Source organism: Sander lucioperca, chromosome 10 (genome assembly GCF_008315115.2).
Source record: "Sander lucioperca isolate FBNREF2018 chromosome 10, SLUC_FBN_1.2, whole genome shotgun sequence".
Lineage (NCBI taxonomy): Eukaryota > Metazoa > Chordata > Actinopteri > Perciformes > Percidae > Sander > Sander lucioperca.
In genome coordinates, this window is record NC_050182.1 from 18,027,842 (window position 1) to 18,044,467 (window position 16,626).

At 48.7% G+C, this 16,626-nt stretch overlaps 1 protein-coding gene across 1 annotated transcript; it reads left to right on the top strand.

Moving 5' to 3' along the window:
• The first annotated feature begins 7,667 nt into the window (after window positions 1-7,667).
• On the top strand, window positions 7,668-14,445 carry LOC116043297 (piggyBac transposable element-derived protein 4-like). The gene is made up of 4 exons (XM_036006410.1): window positions 7,668-7,783; window positions 11,532-11,852; window positions 11,967-13,021; window positions 13,403-14,445. The coding sequence occupies exons 1-4, from the start codon at window positions 7,668-7,670 to the stop codon at window positions 14,443-14,445; spliced, it is 2,535 nt and encodes an 844-aa protein (XP_035862303.1).
• Window positions 14,446-16,626: the final 2,181 nt, after the last annotated feature.

Below are 16,626 nucleotides of genomic sequence, written 5' to 3' on the forward strand. Positions count from 1 at the left end.
GAGATGCGGACGGAGTAAACTCGAGCAAACTACATCAGCTCTGCAGTTTTGTTGAAGTCACAGTGAGTCACGGCAATGCCAATAAAGTGGTTTCAAGTGTGGTTACAATTTTTCAAAACTTCACGCAGACAGCATTTGACATTAATGGCGAGGCGAAAGCAGTCGCGGTGCTGTTGACGTTACACTTCATCTGAGACAAGCAGGCACAACTCTGCCCTGGTGACTGACTGACAGGCTGAGGTTGTAAGGCAACTTTATTTCTACAGCACCTTTCAGCAACAAGGCAATTTCAATTACAATCCTTTGCACTTAATTTAGTTCTCCATTAGTTCAATGTTGACAACAGGGCAGTCACCAAGTTTATTGTTAAAGGTTTGTGTCATTATGCAGTTTGCACTAAAAAGTCTTTGTTGTTTACATTCCTTTGCATTTTAGTTAGTTCAATATTAGCCTCTACACAATGTCATTTGTTTATTAGGGCCCGAGCACTGACAGTGGCGAAGGCCCTATTGAAACTGAAGGAATTCTTCCTTTCCTTTCCTTTCCTTTCTTCCGGCAAATGAATTGGCTTTTTGAGGGGCTTAACATATTCAAAAACTCACCAAAATTGGCGGTCGCATCAAGTCTGGTGAAAATGTACGTATTTTCAGGGTTTCGGGAATAGGCGCACAAAAATGGCTCGCTAGCGCCCCCTAAAAAGTAAAACAAAATTGAGCCCCTGCAGTACGTTTAACGTAGACTAACGAAACTTGGTACACATATGAAGCATGTCAAGACGTACAAAAAACGTCATTGGAGCCATACCTTAAACCCAACAGGAAGTCCGCCATTTTGAATTGAAAGTTAGAAATTAGTGCGATTTTGGCCATTTCCACGTCATACTTTAACGAACTCCTCCTAGAGATTTTATCCGATCAACTTCAAATTTGGTCTGTACCATCTTAAGACGTTAATGATGAAAAGTTATTAAAGGAAAAACCTTTCGTCATAGAGCATGGCCGTGGCGGGGAGGCAATTTTTGTGTTTCGCCATCGAAACAGGAAGTGAGTGTAACTTGAGTGTACATTGTCCAGTTGGCTCGAAACTTTTCAGGATTTATAAGAGTCCAACCCTGAGGACATATAAAGGCCAATATAGCACCCCATAGTGGCAACAGGAAGTAGGCCTAAAAGTCAAGGTGTTATACTTTAACGAACTCCTCCTAGAGATTTCATCAGATCAACTTCAAATTCGGTCTGTGTCATCTAAAGACCTTAACGATGAAAGTTATTAAAAGCAAAACTTTTAGTCCAACGGTGTGGGCGTGGCGTGTCGGCCAGTTTGAGCATTTATCGATGAACGAAGAAGCTGTTGTAACATTGTCCAATTTGGCCGAAATTTCTCATGATTGACAAGAGTCCAGGCCTGAGGTCATCTGTAGGCCAAAACTGACTTTTGGTCATAGCGCCCACCGCTGGCAACAGAAAATCAGCCTTATATGACAAACATCATCCGATTTACATGAAACTTATAATGTGAACTTATATACTGAGCCGCCCCCTATACTTTAACCAGGCCTACTTACTCAGGCCATGCCCCCTTTCATAACATTTGAACCGTTTAAGGTAGAGTCTTGTGTGAGGTGTCATTGAACTCAGCAGAGAGTTCATTGGTGATGGTTTGGCCCGCCCCCTATGCTTAAGCCACGCTCCCTTTCATACCATTTGAACCGTTTAAGGTAGACCATTGTGTGAGGTATCATTGAACTCAGCAGAGAGTTCCTTCTTCATTGGTGATGGTTTGGGCCGCCCCCTATGCTTAAGCCACGCCCCCTTTCATAACTGCTGGCACATTTAAGGTAGTCTTGTGTGACGTATCGTTGAACTCAGCAGAGTTTCTTTTCGATTGGTGATGGCTTGACCCGTCCCCTATGCTGTAGCCACACCCCTTTTTAATAACTTATGACCTGTTTGATGTAGACCCGTGTGAGGTATCACTGAACTCAGCAGATAGTTCCTTATTCATTGGTGATGGTTTGACCCGCCCCCTTTGATTTAGCCACACACATTTTCATAACTAATGACCCGTTTGATGTACACTATTGTGTAAAGTATCATTGAACTCAGTAGAGCGTTCCATTTTCATTGGTCATGGTATGGCCCACCCCTTTTGGTCTTGCCACGCTACTTTGAGCTAATGAACTGTACGACGTAGACCCTTGTGTGAGGTATCAATGAACTCAGCAGAGAGTTACCTTTTCATTGGTGACGATTTGCAGTGTCTGAGTGCTGCACAAATGCACGGTCGCAAGGAGCAGCATCCGCCAATAACCCCAACGCGCGCAGAGGAGCGAGGGCCCGTCCAACGTTGCTTGCAGCTTTAATTTATTTATTATTTATAATATGTTCATGTTGTGGCAAAAAGGTTTCTCTTTTTTGTTCATTTTGGCCAAGTTCGGATTGATACCAATGTAGTGGAAGTTTTCTTGTTAACAGCAGTAGAGTAGATTTAAAATTAACACAAGGAATGAAACTAATAAAGATTTACTGAGAATGAAACCAAAGTTTGGTCTTTTAGTATTTATTTATATTTGCAAATATAGGAACACGGTTTCACAAGTACAACAGCACAGTGGGAAAGTGTATTCAACGAATGAGAAAAAGCACACAGTTTATATGCATCTTCAGTGAGACAGTAAGACATGCCCCTCTTTCTAAACATGACTCACACATTTCTTACAATCAAACATAGTCAGACATTCAGGAGCCACTTCACTTCTTCCCCTCTGTACCACTTTCTACCCCAAGGTTTAGACATCCCTTTATCTCAACTATGTGAGAAGTCTCAACTATTCAGGGAGAAATAACAGATAGTTTAGGGTGACCTTGTAGTCCCTATCTGTTCAGCATACACATTACGTTCCCAGACTTTGTGGCTCTTACTTTCAACATGTGAGAATAAGAAAAAACTCACTTTCAGCATTGTGAGACAAAGTAAAACAGAAATAAGACAAGAATCATGCTTAAATATAATTTTGCCATTACACCAATCCTAAGTATTTGACTGGCGCACCAGTTTTATTAATGTAACGAGTGAGCAGTGTTACCAGAATTTTTTAATTTTGATAACTGTTTTGATTCACAATTAAGGTGTAAAATAAAAGTTTTGTGTTTAATGTATTTTTGTTGATGTTGAAATGGATTTTAAAACATATGGTATCGAAAAAGGTATCTGTAAAAGAGTAGATGAAGAGATAAAAAAAATGTTTTTTTCCCCACGTCTGTCTTGATACAATACTCACGTGCCCAAGGTCAATTTGACCAACTCAGACTGCTAAAGCTTCATATTACACATAGTTTGACGGAGTTATGACTCTGAGAAGAACTGGTGCAGAAATGGTAGTAAGGGTTAAAAGAGGAGATAAAGAGATAAAAGTTTTTTTCCCCCCAAGTCTGTCTTGATACAATACTCATGCCCAATGTCAATTTGACCAACTCACTGCTAAAGCATATTACTGTTACGGGCAGCTCTCTCTCTGTCCTGTCTGGGATGTCCTTTCCCTGTGTGTATGTTTGTGTTTGCGTTTTGTCTGTGTTTGTTTCTGTGTGGAGTGCTGGAGGCGTGGTCCGAGATGTAGGTCAAGGGGCGTGGCCGCTTCTACTCTGCTCAGCCGATCTTCGCAGCTGCAGCTCATCATCCACAATCACCAGCAATATTTAACCCGGGCTGATCTTCCTGTCGGCGCCAGTTCGTTAACTACAACCCATGTGTTTTTGTTCAGCCCTGCTGCAATCTCCACGGCGTCTGCATGCTCCCAGTCTCACCTGTCAGCCGCCGTCTCCACTTCAGGAACCCACCAGTGATCTCGCCTCAGCCTGTCTCCTCTCGTGTCCGGAAACTACCTGGACCCCTCCACGTCGGCTCGCCTCCTCCTTGGACCAGTCAGGAGCTTCCCGGCTTTCAAACCATCGTCTGTGTTTCTCTGAGTACCCGTAGCTCCATTAAACCTTTTTAAACTGCTCTACTGTGTCTGTGTGTAATCGCTGCGTTCTGGGCCGAAGCAAACACCTAACAATTACACAAACTTCAGCTGAACCTTTTGCACAGAATGGGACTGTGAATTTTGTCACCCATTTTTTATATGTAGTCATGCTACAGAGGAATTGCTTTAAAGCTACACTGTGTAAGAATTTCTCCCATCTAGCGGTGTAATTGTATATGACAACCAACTGAATATTACTTTCTAGCCCTTCCCATTCTGAGTGCGTTTTAACTCCTACGGTGGCCGAACCCGAAATTAGCTCTTAGTATCTCCATCGTTTACACGCAGCTGTTCTAGCCACTCCAATATTTACTTTGGTCTTGTTGCTTTGCCTGTCACGTTGTCGTTTTAATTCTCTTTTTCGCTTCCTTGGCGACTTCGTTACATGTCCTTGAGAATAGGTGTGATCCTCCACCTTCAACAGGCTTTCAAATCTGCCGGCAGTCGCAATTAATCTCCCGGCTGGCATTCGTCACGGTGCCACTGAGTGTAAAAGCGCGAAAGGCGGAGGTATGTCCCTCTTTGGCTAATGTATTTTAAAGATGGAGGCGCAACGTGGCTGCTGCCATTCGAGCGACTCGCCCATATGTATTCTGAATGATTCTAAGTGGCAGATTCTACGCTTACAAAAATACTTTGATTAGTTGGTGGAAGTAATTACAATGAATGAGCACATATTTGTGAAAGAACAAAGTTTTTTTGCTAAGAATCAACTCAAAAAATTACACAATGTAGGTTTAAGTTCAGTGTGGAGGATGAATGGCATGTCAGTACTGTTTAGACTTGACTTAAAGTGTACCACAGAGCCTTTCAGCTACGGGCCCTCAGAGTGTGGATGGACCCCTCATCTACATTCCCATGGAGAGAAATAGAGCAAAACCTCACTGGAAGTCTAAGACTGCAAGACCTTGCCTTTACAGGTGTGTGTCCAAAAAAGTGTATGCTAGCCTACAGCCCTATTATCACCAACACATTGACCAACTTTAAACAGGTCGAGGAGCAACTACGCTACACCAATAAGTGGCATTTGAAATTTGGCACAACATACACTTAATGTCTGGTAACAAACCTTTTGTTTATAAGAAATTCTTACACAATGTAGACTAGTCAAGCTAATGATAAACACTTGCACTGTAGCATGAACATTGGAAACAATAAGTATCTTTGTACTATATATGTTTGTAATATTTTTAATATTAGCCTACTACACTTTTCATTTGTCTTATTCTTATCAGTACATCACATTTCCAGCTACCACAATAACCAAATAACCTCATTTTATGTAGTATAACTACAGATGTAAGTCTAAGCCTTAGTTTAGCCCCAAAATTAAGAAAAAGCTTCACAGGACCAGTACAAGTATCCCTGTATCTGTAACCTTGGATATAGAGTTAAACCTTAACCAAACATACACGTGTGTGTGTGTGTGTGTGTGTGTGCGTGCGCATATAAACTCCCAACCATCAACCCATCTCCTACAGTAGACAAATGTGTGTATGAATGGCAGGGGTTTTTCATGAAAATGCTGGACCACCCAGTACTTTCAGTGTCACTGCCGACCTCTGTGGCTGACAGATGAAGGCTATTCACATCAAGCCTTCAACACCTTCAGTTCACCCTTTACGCCAAACACACAGCGACATGCACACACACTCAATAGTCAATACAAGCTCCGCACAATCCCCTAAGACAAATGGATAGACTTCAAACATGGACATCACAACCTTCGAAAGACGGGAGGGCAGCTGAGAAGAGAAAGACATTATGTGGTTTACCAGAGACACACAGACCTAACTTCAGCTCTCTATCTCCTTACCCATGTGGTGAAGAGAATGAAAGGCATGGGGCGCTGTCAAATAGCACCCCGCTTTTAATGGCCCAGCTGCACCATTACCTATTACACAGACTGGGCCCACATGAACTGAGGGAAGAGGAGGAGGATAGAGAAGTCTATCAAACTAAGTGTGCATTGAGGAGGGGGGCACTCATCATTACTTAGCATACACTCCCAGGAAAAAGGAACTGAAAAGGAGGAAGGGGAGAGGGAGGGGGCAGACAAGCAGCTAACTACCGAACAGTAATGTAAGTCCCCTATCGCTGTCAGCTGTGTATGTGTGTGTGTTGGTGTGTGTGTGTGTGTGTATGTGTGTGTGTGTGTGTGTTTTGATGGCAGGGGATGAATGGTCACACATCTCCCTAGCAGAGTAGTCTTAAGAAGTGTCACACACACACACACACACGCGTAACGTAAATTCTCAAATAGCTGGGAGCAGAGAAAATTAGGCCTTTATTTCAAATTTAATTAAATATTTTTTTTCTTTACATTTGTTGGACAAGACATTAAATGATACCATGCTTTTCTGTATCTTCTCTCATATCATAAATGTTACAACTCTTCAAAATATAAGGTAAATATATAAAAAAGAAGAAAGCGCCAAACAAGATTGGATTTGTTTAGTTTTTTCGGGCCAACAAGAGCCTGGTAAACACGTCTATATTTGTTTATGCCACTTCTCAAAGGACAATTTCATCACTGCATTTTCTGTTAAGCTGAAGCAAAAAGATGGGGCTGTTCCATCTATAAATAGTTGTGTTGATGATTCAGAAGTGCAAGCTGTAAGTAGCATATCACTTTAATGTTATGTATTGATAATCAAACCAAATGGCTTGTAAATCCAGTTTCAGTAGACACGATCATTCCAATTACTAAAAAGGTAATAAAAGGGTACTGTCAGGGTCTTAAACGACCTCAGGCCTGTCACTCTCACATCTCTTGTTATAAAGTCTATGGAGAGGGTCATTAAAAATCACACTGCAGTTCACATATCTGGCAGGCAAAGGGGTTGACGATGCCAAATTATTCATAGACATTCATAGACACCATCATGAGGCATCTGGAAACCCCTAACACATGGCCAGGCTTCTGTTCACAGATTTCTCCTCAGCATTTAACACCTTGCAGCCTCACATTTTTGGTAATAAACTCTCCACTTGCTTTTATCTGGACCACCAACTCTGTGGTTAATGGACATCCTGACCCACCGTCCACAGAGAGTATGGGTCAAAAACACTTTCTCTGATCTCATACACACCTCCACGGGCTCCCTACAGGAATGCGTTCGTTATGCTCTACTCTTAATCCTCTACACTGACGGCTGCAGGTCCACTCAGCCAAACTACCTGCCACATGGTCAAGCTGTATATGACATGGTCCTCCTGTCTCTGCTTTCTGGTTCCTCACACCAAAATGTTCTACCAAACAGAAAGATCATGCTGCAGCAGTCACCTCCATCATCCACGGACAATCAGCTGAAGCACCAACACAGAGGAGATCTTAAGAAAGTGCCAGCAGAGGCAGTATCTCTTGAGAAAGCTCAACTCCTTCAGTGTCAATAAAGACTTTTTACTACTCCTTCCTATGAAGCATCATCACCTTCTCTTTCATATCCTGGTTTCACTCAATCACCCCCTAGAACAGAAACTGGCTGCAAAGTGTCATCAAAGTCTGCTCCAGGATTATCGGACTCCATGTCCGACCCCTTTTCACCCTCTGTAAGCAGCAGATCATAACAACTGCAGGACCCCTCTCATGCTCTGTTCCCTGCATTTGAGTGGCTCCCCTTGGATGCTGGCTTCCCTACCCAGGATGCAGAACCCAGAGGAAAACGGCAACCTTTGTTCCCAGCGCTGTGCAGCTCCTCAACTCCAAGCCATTCCTGACCCCATACCCCCTCCTCACCTCTGCTCTCACACTCATGAACAGTATCAGGCTCCTGCCTCCCTTCTCTCTTCCTCCTCCCTTACTCTCACACTGTTGAGTGATGGACAATCAATTTTTTTTTTTTTTCGATCAATTTTTTATTGTTTTTATATGTTTTAACATACAGACCAGACAAACACAATTGAACAAGAACAACAACCCTCTCCCACCCCCCACCCTCTGCGGTCTCGAGGAAAGAAAAACAAACAAACAAAAAACAGAAATCACAATTTTCCTAGTCGCTTTCCTCTAATTCCTGTGATGCTGAGGTCATTAGGACCGACATTTGTGCTGCTGCGTTTTTCCATAGGTCTATAGTCAATGACTCGGCCTTGTTAATACTTGCTGTAGAGAGCTCAAGCATAACTATGTCTAGAAAATACGCCAACCACTGTTTTATACAAAGCGAGTGGGGGGGGAGCGCTGAGCTATCATTTTCTTGGTTGCGGTTGAGCCGGCTAGCCAAGTAGGTGTAATTTAGAGTCATCATTAACCCTTATGTTGTCCATCGGGTCACAATGACCCGTTCAGTTTAGTTGACTTTTTGTATTGGCCTGGCGTTGCGCTTCGGGTCTCTGTGACCCATACGTTACTCGATGGTATATCTCCGCTACCGCAGCGCTGGCCTTCGGGTCACTATGACCCATACGTTATTCTATGGTATTTCTCCACTGCCGCGGCTCTGGCCTTCGGGTCTCTGTGACCCATACGTTACTCGATGGTATTTCTCCACTGCCGCAGCACTGGCCTTCGGGTCACTGTGACCCATACGTTGTTCCATGGTATTTCTCCACGGCCGCGGCTCTGGCCTTCGGGTCTCTGTGACCCTGGCCAGTATTCAATGGTATTGCTCCACGGCCGCGGCTCTGGCCTTCGGGTCTCTGTGACCCTGGCCAGTATTCAATGGTATTGCTCCACGGCCGCGGCTCTGGCCTTCGGGTCTCTGTGACCCTGGCCAGTATTCCATGGTATTGCTCCACTACCGCGGCCCTGGCCTTCGGGTCACTGTGACCCATACGTTACTCCGTGGTATTTCTCCACGGCCGCGGCCGCGGCTCTGGCCTTCGGGTCTCTCTGACCCATACGTTATTCCGTGGTATTTCTCCACTGCCGCGGCTCTGGCCTTCGGGTCTCTCTGACCCATACGTTACTCGATGGTATTTCTCCACGTCCGCGGCTCTGGCCTTCAGGTCACCGTGACCCTGGCCAGTATTCAATGGTATTGCTCCACTTCAGCAGCTCTGGCCTTCGGGGTCACTGTGACCCGCACGTTACTCAATGGTATTTCTCCAATTGAGCAGCTCTGGCCTTCGGGTCACTGTGACCCTGGCCAGTCATTTAGTGTTATTTCTCTTCACTACCGCTGCTCTGGCCTTCGGGTCACTGTGACCCGTACGTTATTCCATGGCATTTCTCCACGGCCGAGGCTCTGGCCTTCGGGTCTCTTTGACCCATACGTTATTCCATGGTATTTCTCCCTGGCCTTCGGGTCTCTGTGACCCTGGCCAGTATTCAATGGTATTGCTCCACTTCAGCAGCTCTGGCCTTCGGGGTCACTGTGACCCGCACGTTACTCAATGGTATTTCTCCAATTGAGCAGCTCTGGCCTTCGGGGCACTGTGACCCTGGCCAGTCATTTAGTGTATTTCTCTTCACTACCGCTGCTCTGGCCTTCGGGTCACTGTGACCCGTACGTTATTCCATGGCATTTCTCCACGGCCGAGGCTCTGGCCTTCGGGTCTCTTTGACCCATACGTTATTCCATGGTATTTCTCCCTGGCCTTCGGGTCTCTGTGACCCTGGCCAGTATTCAGTGGTATTTCTCCACTTGAGCAGCTCTGGCCTTTGGGTCACTGTGACCCTGGCCAGTATTCCATGGTATTGCTCTCCACTACCGCAGCTCTGGCCATCGGGTCACTGTGACACTGGCCAGTGTTCAGTGGTATTTCTCCACTTGAGCAGCTCTGGCCTTCGGGTCACTGTGACCCTGGCCAGTATTCCATGGTATTGCTCTCCACTACCGCAGCTCTGGCCTTCGGGTCACTGTGACCCACGCGTTATTCCATGGCATTTCTCCACTTGAGCAGCTGTGGCCTTCGGGTCACTGTGACCCACGCGTTATTCCGTGGTATTTCTCCACTTGAGCAGCTCGGGCCTTCGGGTCACTGTGACCCACGCGTTATTCCGTGGTATTTCTCCACTACCGCAGCTCCGGCCTTCGGGTCTCTCTGACCCATACGTTATTCGCTGGTATTTCTCCACTTGAGCAGCTCTGGCCTTTGGGTCACAGTGACCCAAAGGCCAGTATTCCATGGTATTGCTCTCCACTACCGCAGCGCTGGCCTTCGGGTCACTGTGACCCTGGCCAGTATTCCATGGTATTGCTCTCCACTACCGCAGCGCTGGCCTTCGGGTCTCTCTGACCCATGCGTTATTCGCTGGTATTTCTCCACTTGAGCAGCGCTGGCCTTCGGGTCACTGTGACCCGTACGTTATTTGTTGGTATTTCTCCACTACCGCGGCTCTGGCCTTTGGGTCACTGTGACCCTGGCCAGTCATTTAGTGGTATTTCTCCACGGCCGCTGCGGCTCTGGCCTTCGGGTCACTGTGACCCGCACGTTATTCGACGGTATTTCTCCACGGCCGCCGTGGCTCTGGCCTTCGGGTCTCTCTGACCCGTGCGTTATTCGCTGGTATTTCTCCACTACCGCAGCTCTGGCCTTCGGGTCACTGTGACCCTGGCCACTATTCCATGGCATTTCTCCACTACCGCAGCACTGGCCTTCGGGTCACTGTGACCCTGGCCACTATTCCATGGCATTTCTCCACTGCCGCGGCTCTGGCCTTCGGGTCACTGTGACCCTGGCCAGTATTCAGTGATATTTCTCCACGGCTGCCGCGGCTCTGGCCTTCGGATTCTATGTGGCCACTATTCCATGGTATTTCTCCACTACCACTGCTCTGGCCTTCGGGTCACTGTGACCCTGGCCAGTATTCAATGGTATTGCTCCTCTACCGCAGTGCTGGCCTTCGGGTCACTGTGACCCTGGCCACTATTCCATGGCATTTCTCCACTGCCGCGGCTCTGGCCTTCGGGTCACTGTGACCCTGGCCAGTATTCAGTGATATTTCTCCACGGCTGCCGCGGCTCTGGCCTTCGGATTCTATGTGGCCACTATTCCATGGTATTTCTCCACTACCACTGCTCTGGCCTTCGGGTCACTGTGACCCTGGCCAGTATTCAATGGTATTGCTCCTCTACCGCAGTGCTGGCCTTCGGGTCACTGTGACCCTGGCCAGTATTCAATGGTATTTCTCCACTACCGCGGCTCTGGCCTTCGGGTCTATGTGACCCATTCCATGGTATTTCTCCACTACCACTGCTCTGGCCTTCGGGTCTATGTGACCCGTACATTATTCCGTGGTATTTCTCCACTACCGCAGCTCTGGCCTTCGGGTCACAGTGACCCATTCCATGGTATTTGTCTACTACCGCGGCTCTGGCCTTCGGGTGTCTGTGACCCATTCCATGGTATTCGGGGGACCCTGGCCTGGCTTGTAGTAGTAAAACAGACAGGGTGAGGCAAAGCGGAAAGAAACAAACCTCGTTCTCGTCCTACTAAACACTTTTATTACACACACACACACACACACACACACAAATGTATATACATATACATGTATATTGTACAGATTTTGTCTTCTTCGTCTTCTTCTTCTGGACCTTTGTACTCTTTGTACTCGGTTCAGCAGCCGGTTGCGACGCCGGCATGGCCCGCTGTGTGACTCTAAATTTGGAGCTGCATCGGGTTACCACGTGGCACGCAATGGCCCCCAAGTGGAAAATTTAGTAGTAGCAGAAGAAGAAGAAGAAGAAGAAGAAGAAGAAAAAGAAGACGACCACAGTGACAGCGACAGCGACTCCGACTCCGACTCCGACTCCGAATGGTCATCCGGCGGGTGTGCGTCAGAAGAGGACCGAGACAAACACGATGACGGAGAAAGAGACCGCCACGACGCTGACGAGCACGACCACGACCACGACCACGACCAAGACGCAGGAGAAGACGAGTACGACGACGCCGACGACCGAGGCGAACGAGGAGAAGAACGAGGGGAAGAACGAGGAGAAGAACGAGGAGAAGAACGAGGGGCAAACGCGGCACAGGCTGGTGGACGGCAAAGGGGAGATGAAAACAGAGAGGGCGAAGACGCCGACGCCGACGACGACGAAGACGACGACGACGACGGCGAGCAGGACGACGAACGAGGAGAAGAACAAGGGGCAAACGTGGCACAGGCTGGTGGATGGCAAAGGGGAGATGAAGACAGAGAGGGCGACGGCGGCGACGACGACGGCGAGCAGGACGAGGAACGAGGAGAAGAACGAGGGGCAAACGCGCCACAGGAGGGTGGACGGCAAAGGGGAGATGACGACAACGAGGGCCACGACGACGAGGAGCAGGATGTGGAACAAGACGATGAGGACGAGGAGGACGAGGAGGAGGAGGAGAGCGAAAGGTTTGCGTCGAGAGACGGCGAGATCGAATGGTCCTCCACGACGTATCATCCCCATCGCCCTGGACCTCGTCGCCGCCGTCGTGCCGAATATGAAGAGGACGAGGAACAACAACTGGACAACGGCGACGACGGCAACGACCAAGACCAAGACCAAGACCAAGACCAAGACCAACGTGACCGAGACCAAGACGAACGACACGACCAAGACGAACGGCAACAACAAGACCCGGCCAGACGCGCCACCGCTCCGCAGAGCCCAGGACCCACAGAGTACGCGGCAACACGCGTCCGCGATATACTCTCCGCTTTCGAGCTGTTTGTCACGCGGCACATACAAGAGATCGTGGTGACCGCCACGAACATCGAGGGCCTAAGGAAGTGCGGCAACGGCTGGAAACTGATGGACGCCACGGACCTGCGCGGCTACATCGGGCTGCTGCTCCTCGCCGGCGTGTACAGGTCCCGAAACGAGGCCCTGGAGAGCCTGTGGCACGAGGAGAGCGGCAGGGCCATTTTCCGCGCCACGATGCCGCTCAAGCGCTTCCACGCGTTCTCGCGACTGCTGCGATTCGACGACCGCGAGACGAGAGCCGCCAGACGAGCCGCGGACAAACTGGCGGCCATACGAGACGTGTGGGACGCCTGGGTGCGGCGGCTGCCTCGCCTCTACAACCCGGGCCCCGACGTGACCGTGGACGAGCAGCTGGTTCCCTTTCGAGGTGGGTATTTATCACCGCAGCTATTTTCATTATCGTCGTATCGCGACAGCCGTGGCACAATTGTCTCGTCTTTTTCTTGGTCTTTTTCCAGCTCGCCGTTTACAATGCTTTTGTGTGTGTGTGCGCATGCGGATGTTTCTAAACATTTTGTTCTTTTCTCGTGTGCTTGTATTCTCATCTATAATTTCTATCTCATTCTTCTTCTTCTTCACCTTCCCTCCTTCCCCCCTTCTTTGTCTTCCTCCGAGTTCTTTTTCCGTGTCTTTCTCATTCTCACTCTTTGACGACACGTCCAACACCTCCAACGCCAACAACGACAACGACAACGACGACGACGACGACGACGACGACGACGACGACGACAACGACAACGACAACAAGGTCGATGCTCCTTCCGCCAGTACATGCCCAGCAAGCCCGCCAGGTACGGACTCAAGTCCTGGGTGGCCTGCGACGCCGCGTCCAGCTACGCGTGGAACATGCAGATGTACACGGGCAAGTCGGCGAGCGGCGGGCCCGAGAGGAATCTGGGCGCGCGCGTGGTGCTGGACGTGACCAAGGGCCTGCGGGGTCCGCGCAACGTGACGTGCGACAACTTTTTCACCTCCTACGAGCTGGCCCGGCGGCTGCTCATCGAGAGGCGCCTCACCGTGGTGGGCACGATGCGCAAAAACAAGCCCGAGCTGCCGCGCGCCTTGCTCAACACCAAGGGCCGTGCGCTCTTCTCGTCCAGGTTCGCCTTCACGCCCACCGTCACTCTGGTGTCCTACGTGCCCAAGAGGCACAAGAACGTGCTGCTGCTGAGCACGCTGCACACGGGGAAGGCGCGCGTCCGCGCCACCAGGGACGCCAAGCCCGACATCATCCTGCACTACAACAGCACCAAGGGCGGCGTGGACAACCTGGACAAGCTCGTCGGCACGTACAGCTGCCGCAGGAAGACGACGCGCTGGCCCCTCGCCGTGTTCCACAACATCCTCGACGTGTCCGCCTACAACGCCTTTGTGCTCTGGCGAGAGCTCAGGCCCCAGTGGATGCGCGGCAAGCTCTACAGGAGGCGCGTGTTCCTGGAGCAGCTGGGCAGGGCGCTCGTGACTCCGCTCATCGAGAGACGCTCGCGTCTCCCTCGCACGGAAGCGTCCGCCGCACTCGTCAAGGCCTTGACGAGCAGGGCCGCGGCCGCTCGAGAGCACAGAGAGGGTGTTGACGACGACAACGACGACGACAACGACGACGACAACGACGACGACAACGACGACGATGTGGAACCGACCGCGCCCAGAGTGGCCAGCAAGAGGAAGAGGTGTCAGCTCTGTCCAAAGACAAAGGACCGCAAGACATACACGGCGTGCGGGGCCTGCAAGAGATACATCTGCGGGAGATGCACGCGGCTCAACTGCGCGGAATGTGTGCGCGGACTGTAGCCTCTTGGCTCGAACGCCGCCGGTTTGGGCTTGGGCCAACACAACAACGACAACGACGACGACGACACCCGTTGTCTCGCTCGTGCTTTTGACCGTGTCGACCTGGAATCGCCTACGGCCTGACACTGAACACCACGAGAGACGAGCGAAGTCAACGCACACACAGTGTGTGCTATTGAGATGTGAACAGGTGCAACAAAGTGACATGAACAACACTGTTGAAAATCTTTTGAATAAAAACCCTTTGGCATGTGTCTGCTGTGTGAGATGTGAGATTATTACACACACACACACACACGAAAGGGTCCAGGGACCCGAAGCACAACGCCAGGGTAGTAGGACAGTACATAAACTAAACAAGTCCCCGTGACATGAAGGACAACACAAGGGTTAAGTAACAAAACAATCGGGTCAGTAGGAATTCGACATCCTATCACATCAGATATTATTGATGTTGTTTTATTCCAAAACTCATGTACCTGTTCACACTCCCAGACCATGTGCAGAAAAGTTCCAGTTTGTTCAGGTTGGCAGAACGTACAATAGGGAGTAGGAATGGCTTTAGAGACGTATCTCTTCTGAGGAGTCCAGTATGTCCTATGGCATATGTTAAAGTGGATCTGCTGGTGATTTGGGTTCTTGGAACAGTGGGGAATGTCCCAAAAACTGCCTGCATCAGTTTAGCATAAATCCTGGACACTAATCCTCTCACCGGAGAATCAACAAGTCATTTAATGATTGGATGCATCTCAAAACTGTTCCCCCATGGTACTCCACAGGCGCGTAACTATCAGTAAGCAGGGTAAGCGGTGCTTACGGGCCCGGACCAATCAGGGGCCCGCCCGACTGGAAGATATTGATTGACAGCCGGGGGCCCCTATCGCATATATATCACTCGCGACCTGGCCCTTTCACTTTGACTGTAACAGCTAGGTTTCTGCTCAATGGTGTGTCCCTCTTTAAGAATGTCATCCGACTATATAAATACATATTTAAAGTAATTAAGCAAATTTATTTGAATAAATTCGCAACAACATATTTTACTGATCATTAAATACATGTTTGAAACGAACAATGATGGATTTTGATGTAATTTGTTTAGAATGGTGACGGGGATTGTGGGATATGGTAAGTGAACATGCATATTGCGTGCAAAACAGTAAAAACATTGAAAGTGAGACAGACAATGTCAATATGGAGTCGTCGTCAAATTACAAACACAAAAGTGGCTTTCAAAAGAGAAAACGAAAAGAGGAATTGGAGAAAGCAAGGAGTAAAATACCAAAAATAGGAAGCTTCTTTAAAAAGATAGCACAGGAGGGGGAGAGTGAAGCACCTGCAGCGACCGTTGGCAGTAGCAGCTGCAGCTCCCTGGCTAATGCTAGCACCAGTGGATCAAGCAGCATCGATGTAGAAGGGGAAAATGTTGAAGAAGGGAGTGAGGCACCCGCTGCCAGCTTGGTGGCCTGTGCTAACACTAGTGGGTCATCCGACGACAGCATTGAGGAGAACGAGGTAGATTCTATGCCCATCACTGCTAATATATCCTCTTTGCATGAGTATCCAACCGACATGGGTCATTATCCTGAGTGTCTAGACTCAAATGCCAAACGTTATATATTATCTACGGGGTCCTGCCAACCTACTGGCCCTTTCCCACGGGATCCCACACAGGATAACCGCTCCTTTACTACGGCATATTACCTTTACAAAACAAAGTCTGGTTTGGAGATACTGAGGACATGGCTGTGCTACTCCCCCACACTAGATGTAGCCTACTGCCAGCCCTGTTGGCTTTTTGCCAAGTCAACATGGAAAACAAATACCTGGCGTAATTTATCAAAGAAAATTCAACAACACGAGTCATCCACTCTACATAAAGCTGCATGTGTGACATGCGACCATTGGCGTCAGAATGGAACTATGGATAAGGATATGGAGAGGGACATACTTCATGAGGCCAGCTTTTGGAGACAGGTACTACACCGTGTGATTAACGTTACGCTCACTTTAGCTATGAACAACATTCCCTTTAGAGCACATAGGGAAAAAATAGGGGAAATGAGCTCCTGGCAATGTACGACCCAGTGCTTAAAGATCTGATTAGCCGCCCTGCTCGCTCGATCAAGTACCTAAGCCCACTGATACAAAATGAGCTTATCGAAATTCTAGCAAAACACA

Bases quoted from the DNA above. Each gene is read 5' to 3' on its own strand.
- LOC116043297 (XM_036006410.1), top strand. From the start codon at position 7,668: ATGCAGAACCCAGAGGAAAACGGCAACCTTTGTTCCCAGCGCTGTGCA. The intron at 11,853-11,966 runs GTACGACGACGC...TGGACGGCAAAG, and splicing joins CAAGACGCAGGAGAAGACGA to GGGAGATGAAAACAGAGAGG. The intron at 13,022-13,402 runs GTGGGTATTTAT...AACGACAACAAG, and splicing joins GCAGCTGGTTCCCTTTCGAG to GTCGATGCTCCTTCCGCCAG.